This window comes from Uranotaenia lowii, chromosome 3 (genome assembly GCF_029784155.1).
Source record: "Uranotaenia lowii strain MFRU-FL chromosome 3, ASM2978415v1, whole genome shotgun sequence".
NCBI lineage: Eukaryota > Metazoa > Arthropoda > Insecta > Diptera > Culicidae > Uranotaenia > Uranotaenia lowii.
The window spans coordinates 278,763,558-278,772,227 of NC_073693.1; the positions used below are offsets into that span (position 1 = coordinate 278,763,558).

General features: G+C 41.3%; 1 protein-coding gene across 1 annotated transcript; it reads right to left on the bottom strand.

Annotated features, from left to right (window-relative positions):
• Positions 1-2,529: 2,529 nt before the first annotated feature.
• LOC129753478 (uncharacterized protein K02A2.6-like) lies at positions 2,530-6,968 on the bottom strand. Its single transcript, XM_055749296.1, has 6 exons — positions 5,784-6,968; positions 5,545-5,695; positions 5,159-5,470; positions 4,594-4,858; positions 3,090-4,437; positions 2,530-2,553 (listed from the first exon to the last, which is right to left on the bottom strand). The coding sequence occupies exons 1-6, from the start codon at positions 6,966-6,968 to the stop codon at positions 2,530-2,532; spliced, it is 3,285 nt and encodes a 1,094-aa protein (XP_055605271.1).
• Between the last annotated feature and the right edge of the window lie 1,702 nt (positions 6,969-8,670).

Genomic DNA, 8,670 nt, shown 5'->3' on the forward strand with positions numbered 1-8,670 from the left:
ACATTCCAGTCTTCTCAACACAAACGAAAATTTCGAAACGGGCTTTGAAGATGTCAAAACTGTACCGTTGTATGGGTGCCATCGATTACTCACTCACACTTTCCAAATCTTTTGAATGACGATCCACGTTCGCGAGTCATCAAAATTTCAAACCTTACAAAAAAAAAAAAAAAAATGACCACCATCATGAAAGATTAACTACTGAATTCAATTTTCCACCGTATACTAGTCGAAGCAGCGCTTTTTGAACCATTTCGTTTAAGAGCGAACCGGAAGTTCCGAGTCAAGTTGACCCTACCCATAAAAAGAAACCCTTTGTGCACTAACTCCGCCCTTGAATTCCAATGCCACAGAAAAAAAATCCATTACGAAACTAAGCCCAAATGAGGAAGAAATATCGATTTTACTTCACGGGAGGAAATACCCGCAAAAAGTAGCGTAATAAAGTAGGAAGCTCACAACTATTTAAAAAAATAACATTCATGGAAAAGAAATATTGGAAAACACGAAAAACGTTATACAAGTATTTAATTAGAAAATGGCTTCCTCGGTCCACGGCCTACTTACGGACTTCTTTATCTAGGATAACTCGCGGATTTGAAATGGGTCGAACAATATCGAGTTTAAGTCAAAAACGGAAACGGAAAGAAAAGACGGTTACTTTTACGATTGATCCGGGTTAATCTAACGACGAATTTCACAGTTAGCAATTGGGGTTTTTCCAAACGTTTCACAAAACGTCTGTAATTTCTTGAATCCTGTTCCTCTCCACAAGAACACAACTGTTTGGTTCACACTACACGCGTTGATTGACTCGTCCACCCAGTAGTTCAACTGTAGAGACCCCTTCTCGGTATAGCAGCGTACGAACGAATGGGTTTCCAGTTGGTGGGATGAGTGAAAGCCATGTGTATGGATACAAATCTACCAACACAGGTAGAAATTGAGCGGAAATGGGTAGGGCTGTGAAAATTTTTCGAAAGTCTCCAAAATTTGGTTTGAAAAATATTTCCAAACAAAAAATTTCTTGTAGCTAGCTCGTAACACGCTAAGACAAAAGCACTCAAAATGACAAAATATTATTTTTAGTTAAAGCGGGCCACAGACTACACCACATTTGTACAAATGCGATAAAATTCGATGAATTTCTGTCGCTGTGAATACAATTTGCATTGTGTATGGCACTGCTTGAATGACCGCACAAACCGTTTGAGTGAAATCGGTCGGGATCGAAATTTTTTGTACAAGCAACCCTCTGTGGCATGGTGTGTGTAAATGGTGCTGCTGTACAAAACTCAGGCCATTTACTCAGCCCCAGCCGGGGTGAAGAGGGTTTTTGTTGTTGCTGTTGCTGTTTTCGCCAGCAATCGTTTGTGTTCGCGTGAAATATGTTTAGCGGGCCATAGACTACATAAATGGCCTGTACAAATTCGATGATTTCACGACGATTGTTTGATCTATGCTCGCCCACACACTATATATAATAGCGCCAGCACTAAATTTTACTTCGGAAGTCCGGACTTCCGACTTCCGAAAGACTTCCGACAAAGAAAAGTGAAGTACTAGATTGTCGGAAGTCTGTGTTTTGTTGAAAGTTCACCAGCGACGTTTCTAAAATTTTTATTTAAATTCACAATACAAACATTTTTCAAGCGAACACAAACGTCTGCTGGCGAAAACAGCAACAGCAACAAAAAAAAACCATCTCCACCCCGGCTGGGAGGATGGTTTGTATACAAAATATTTCGATCCCGACCGATTTTACTCCAACCGTTTGGGCGCTCATTCAAGCAGTGCCATACACTATGCAAATCGTGTTTACAGCGACAAAATTTCATCGAATTTGTACAAATGTTGTGTAGTCTGTGGCCCGCTTTTGTATTGTGTGTGGGCGAGTGTAGAATCAAACAATCGTCGTGGAATCATCGAACTTGCTCAATAAGCCATCCCGAATAGCCAAAACCATGGTATTACATTCATTTTCCAGTGATTTTGAGTGTGACCATGTTATTCATCGTAATGACATCATCCCAGCTTAAAAATTTCAAAAATTTATGCACTTACATTTTATCGTGTAGGAGAAAGTTCTGACAGTCGAGGCGGATCGAGGCACTTTATGTTTTTATTCCCAAAACAATTCCGATCGGCAGAAAAAAAAAATTAGGAAGCTTTTAGTGAAAAATATTCATAAAGATGAGCGCAAAGGTAAGTTCTATCGGAGCTTAAAAGAAAAAAACCATTATTAATCTTTTCATTTATAATTTCTAGCGACAAAATGCCACCACAAATTGGAAAGCCGGTGTCCCGTACAATCTAAGACCAACCAAGCTGGTGCGAAACGGACCTAGGCAGAATCCCAATAAAGTCATCAAGTGATTCTAAAATGAGTGTTTTTAAATAATAATAAAATGTTGATAGAAAAATAAATTTTAATGAGAAATAAAAACGGACATTTTATTTTGAGATCACGAATTTACATAGAATTTCATCTTCCTTGCAACAATGAACATTATGAAAAAACAATGAATTTCATCGTTCCTGTTGAGACGATACCTTCGGATGAATATTAAAAACACTTCGATTCTTTCGCACTAATTATATTTCTTATCCAATATTCCTCCACGGGTCACAGCCACGTCTGCACTTCTCGGCTACCGTACAGTCTCTGCCGTCTCCTTCGCTCATCGACTTCCCACACTCTCATGAACCAAGGTTATCACATTCACAGGTGAGGCGGTCGCCGAGGGGCGCGTCCCTACAACCCCCCCCCTAACTTTACATATTTAATGTGGGATAAAATCCTTGAAACGTGTCGGTTCAACCCTCATCCTTTTAGGTTGAGTCACAGAGAACAGACGTACAAGCTAGCCCACGAAACTTGTGTAAAAATCCTAACACCCTTTTTGAACTAATTTTTGTTTTTTGGCTACGATTACGCCTTTTCGAAAACTGGACACTTTAAAGTTGATTTGTAACTCTTGAACGGCGCAATAGATGACACTGTTGGCAGTCAGTTTCTAACGTATTTTTTGGTGATAGCATTTGAAATTTTACACACTTTTTTGACGGTTTTTTGTTCGAGCTTGTACGTCTGTTTTCTGTGGTTGAGTATCCATCCTATCCGGACGTTCTAGTTTCTTCAAGTGCGCAACGTTTCTTCGGAGCTCCTTACCAGTTGCCTGAGATTTAACTGTTGTATCACTACCCTGTTTCTTCACCACTGCGTATTCCTCCGGAGCGAATGTTGTGTCCAGTTTGTTATCCTTTTTTGTTCTCTTCACCAACACACTGTCCCCAACGACAATGTCGCTTACTCGAGCTTTCCTTTTGCTATCTGCATAGACTTTCCCTTTTTCCTTCATGATCTTGTCTCTATCCCGAACTTCTCCATCTTCTATCCTTGTAAGTGGAACTTGAGGCAGTTTGCTGCGAATTTTTCTACCAAACATCAGTTCTCCTGGAGATTTGCCTGTTGTTGTGTGATTTGTAGAATGATACGTCAATAAGTAGCGCCGCATTTCAGCTCTCCAATCTTTTCCCAGCTCTTGCGCTATCCTTAGCCTCTTAAGCAGGGACCGATTCTGTCGCTCCACTTCGCCGTTCATTGCGGGCCACAATGGTATGGTGTTGACAATTTGTATTCCACTAGACTCACAAAAACTCCGGAATTCTTCGCATTTTTCACTGAATTGTGGTCCATTGTCTACTCGTAAGGTGACTGGGATACCATACCGGCTGAAAATAATGGCCAGCTCCGCCACAGTGTCCGCTGCTGTGATGGAATTCATTTCTACAACCTCCATGAAGCGGCTATAGTAGTCGATTACGACCAGAAGATATTGACCGTCAGGCAATGGACCCAGAAAATCCGCTGCAACATCTACCCACGGCTGAGTCGGGAGTTCTTTCCGGATCATCGGTTCAGGGACACTTGGTGCTGCCACTAGTGTACAGCCTTTGCATTGCTTCACGAACTTCTCGACCTGCTGGTCCATATTTGGCCACCATACATTTGACCTAAGATGACTTTTCATCAATCTCATCCCTGGATGACCTTCATGAGCGAGACATAGCACCCTCTCCCGTAGTTTAGTAGGAATGATTATACGATCCACTCTCATCAAAACATTATTTACGATGCAAAGTTCATTCGCTACTACCTTGAATGCCAAAGGTAAGCTCCGTTGGTCATCGTTTTTAATCAACCGTACTACTTCGCACAATTCTTCATCTTGCTTACTAGCTTCTTCAATTTCATCCCATTTAAGAGCAGAAGCAGTAGCAGCGTAAACAGCGACTTCCCTAATGAATATTTCTTCATTAGGATCGAACGGAACAGCCTTTGACATAGATAGACGTGAAAGCGCGTCAGCAATGTTCCTATCTCCAGGAATGTGTACGATCTTGTAGTCAAAAGACTGTAAACGCAGCACCCACCTTTCAATACGCGCACAAGGCTTAGATCGAGACGTAAACAAGAATTCCAGTACCTTGCAGTCAGTCACTAGATCAAAATTTCTGCCATATAGGTACATCCGAAACCTTTCTACACTCCAAACTAAAGCAAGTGCTTCTTTTTCGGTTTGACAGTACCTGCGCTCTGTGTCTGTCAAAGATTTCGATGCGAAAGAGATAATGCGCGATTGCCCTTGCGAATCAGTTTGAACCAAAGCAGCTCCCAATCCGGTAGGGCTAGCATCCGCCACTACTGCTGTTTTGTCCAAGGGATCGAAGAATCCTAGGGTTGAAGCTGCCGTCAATGAATTTTTAATTTCCTCAAACGCATTCTTTTGGGAAACTCCCCATTCGAATTTAGTTCCCTTTCTTGTTAATTCACGAAGTGGTTGAGCAATTGTGGCTAGGTTAGGGATAAATTTGTTTAAATAACTTGCCAAACCCAAGAAGCTTCTGATCTCAGATTCTGATATTGGAGGACGAAATGATAAAACAGCGGAAACTTTTGTATGTGACGGCTTGATTCCTTCCACTGAAATCCGATGACCTAAGAATTCTAACTCCGTAACACCAAAGACACATTTTTGCCAGTTTAGTTCTACTCCTCTGGCTTTGAGTTTATCCATCACCTTTTCCAGGTTCGCATCATGTATCTCTTGAGTTTCTCCTTTGACAATAATATCGTCAAGATACCAGTAAGTACCCTGACACCCCGCCAGTATCTCCTCCATAATACGCTGAAAAATCTCGGGAGCGGTCACCAACCCGAACGGCAACCTCTTAAAACGAAACAGACCCCGGTTTGTTATAAATGTTGTAACATCTCTCGACTCCTCAGCCAGTTCAACTTGGTGGAACGCCTCTTTTATGTCCAATTTGCTCCACAACTTTCCGTGACACAGTCGAGCCAAGTACTCCTCCACAACAGGCATGGGGAAACGTTCACGCACGATCGCCTCGTTCACTCGTCTAAGATCCAAACAAATTCGTGGCTCCCCAGATGCTTTGCCTACCACTACAAGAGGCGAAACCCATGTGGTTGGTCCCTGTTTCACTTCAATAATGTCTCGATCAAGGAGTTCGTCTAACTTTCTGTTAACCGCCTCCTCAATAGGAATCGGAACACTAGTGGTTGAAAGACTGGCTTGACATGATCTTTCATGTGGATCTCAGCATGTACGCCTTTTATCTTGCTGAATGACTTTTTCTTGGTACTTACTTCGTTCACATGTAGACCCACCTAAATCAAATAAAATAACATGGAAAAATAATAATAATACACAATTCCATAAAAATAACAACTTGGATTTTTTTTTTATTCAACCAACCTTCAGAACGCCAAGCTGTTTTGCTGTACTATCACCCAAGATGTCTCGCTGACCACCCTCTACAACGAAAAACTCCGCTTCTGTCTTCTTCCTTCCCACAACTATCTCGGCTACAAATGAACCAGCAATCGTAAGCGGCTTGTCACTACCATATCCTTTCAAGACTTTGGACGATCCTCTAACAGAACTCCTCACGTGAACTTTCCGACTCTTGAGCATTTCCCATGTTTCCGGTTTGATCAAATTCGCATCCGCACCGGAGTCGATCAACAGTTGAATGGGTATGCCTCCAATTCTCCCTGGTACTACATTTGTCTGATTTCCTCCATAGAACGTGTAATAAACTTTTTCCTCTTTGGTATCCTTCTCCGCTGATGCGGAACGAGAGTCCACCTCCTCCGTTGGTACATTTTCGACATTGTAGATCCTTTTCGACTTGGTCATCACTTTCATGTCATTCTTCCGCTTTCGACACATTTTCTCATAATGACCCAGCTGTTTACATCGCCGACATGGACGACCTCGCGCGGGGCAGTTGGTAGACTTAGCAAAATGGCCTTGCTCACCGCATGCGAAACATGACTGATTGTTCTGATTAGCGAAATTGTCAACAGCGGATTGCCTTTTCAGTGGGTGGTTCCTAGCATCTCCTCTTCTGTAAGCCGTGTGTTGAAACGATCTCTTCCCACTTTGCACATTTCCAATTTCATAAGCAGATCGTTCCTGCACAACAGCTGGTCCCTTCCAATTCAACATTTGTATCTCCGTGTCTTCGATACTCGCGGCTATCTCCTCTATCTCACTTAACGAGCGGTCCTTCTTCAGTATACTTCTCCTTAGCTCATCCGACCTACAGTTCTCTACCACCACATCTATCAAGTATATCTCCTTCAATATCTCGCTGACTTCACCGGAATGTTTCTCAAATCCACAACACCTAGCTTGCTGCCGAAGCCGCAGAACGAAATGCGAAAACTTTTCTCCTTCCCTTTGTTTGATCTGCCGTAGTTTCCTTCTTTCAATCACGTATTGACGGCCTGCTTGAAAATAGCCATCAAGTAGTTCGACAGCCAAGTCGTACACTCGCGGGTCTACGGCGACCAAAGGTACTTTATCGTGACCAGGCAAACTCCGGAATACACGTTGAAGTTCAACGCCTCCAAGATGCAACAATTTAGCCTTCATCATCCTCTGATCCGTGATTCCATATGCTTCGAAATAACACTCAAGAGAAACTTTCCAAGTGTCCCATTCCTGAGACAACTTCTGTTTTTCGATTGTTTCACATCGGAAACAAGGGATTTGACGTGCTTCCTCCATCTGTAAACAAGATGCCAAATTTTTTGCACAGTAAATAATCTTCATAGTTAAATATTGTTGTGTTTATTTTACACTAATAAACATATGAAAAGGAATAATTTATAATAAATTTGATCGGATGGAGGTTTCAAAAGTACGAGATTTCAATAAACAATACTGTTTTGGTTTTTTTTTCTTTGAGTAATCCCCCAAGTAAATAGTCATGTCCGTATTCTGGAAAAATAATAGTTATAGTACCAAATATTATTTATTTAATCAATAAAACTCAACGCAGTCCAATAAAGGCTTTTCATTGTTTTGTATTTATTTCATCCAATTGTGTAACCGTATTAATAATACATATACATTACTTCAACCAATCACATCAAACATCCCCTAAGAATCCTTGCTAATCTCTCAATAAAATCCTGTACGCTCCTGGTACATTAACAGATATAATTTTGTACGCTACTGATACAATTGGTCCATAACATTATACATTACCGTATATTTTTATATAGGAACATACCTATGTACGCTACTGGTACATTTCGAAAAAACTCCTGTACGCTACTGGTACGTTTTCCTTAGACTCGTACTATACGCTACTGGTACACGGCTGTTATTATCGCCCATCATATGTGCGCTACTGGTACGTTTTTTTCTTCCCCTTTTTTTCTCTGTACGCTTCTGGTACATCCTCAACTCCTGTTCACACGTATATATATATTTTTTCTTTTGTACGCTACTGGTACTCCTTTTGAGCCTTCATCGCCTATGTACGCTACTGGCACAACTCTCAACCTTTTTTTCTGCCTTGGTACGCTCCTGGTACATTTTTCGTCCAATAATGTACGCTACTGGTACATCCTGCGTCAGCTGTCTTACTCTTACTCACTTGTGAACCAGTACAGAAGTTTAGCTCTTTATTATCGCAGTCCCTTCTTTCAGCACTCAGATTGTAAATAAATATAAAATGCCATCATTCACCTTCTGCTTCGCTAAATTTAAAATTTCGTCGCATCAACTCCAGTTATCAACAATATAATTTCAATATTCAACCAAATTATTAAACAAATCGCTGACCCCAAATTACGACCGTTCCCCTTCAATGTCAATTTGAAAATAAACCACCATTTGCATCCAACAATTCAGCACTATCGCTTCGAAAATTAAAAAAAAACCTTGAAAATTATGCACAGGTAAACAAATAAAAGCAGTTGACGTGAGAGAAAACAACATCAACACAAACCACTCGCACACTCCATCCGATCGATCTCACTAACACAGCTGCGGGAGGCAGCCCCAGCTTGCCAAAAAAAATCACTTTCAGGCAGCCATCTTAGCTTCCTCCTCATTTGTTTTTCCGTTCCGAAAATGTATTTTCACTTATTCGAACTTATTATCAAGACTCACCTTTTAATCCTCGTCGCCAGGTTGTTGAGACGATACCTTCGGATGAATATTAAAAACACTTCGATTCTTTCGCACTAATTATATTTCTTATCCAATATTCCTCCACGGGTCACAGCCACGTCTGCACTTCTCGGCTACCGTACAGTCTCTGCCGTCTCCTTCGCTCATCGAC

Excerpts from the sequence above, each read along its gene's own strand:
- LOC129753478 (XM_055749296.1), bottom strand. The coding sequence starts at position 6,968 with ATGAAGGCTAAATTGTTGCATCTTGGAGGCGTTGAACTTCAACGTGTA. Across the intron at positions 5,696-5,783 it reads AACAGCTTGGCGTTCTGAAG|GTGGGTCTACATGTGAACGA; the intron begins GTTGGTTGAATA and ends TATTTGATTTAG. Across the intron at positions 4,438-4,593 it reads TTGACAGACACAGAGCGCAG|GTGGGTGCTGCGTTTACAGT; the intron begins GTACTGTCAAAC and ends GCGTATTGAAAG.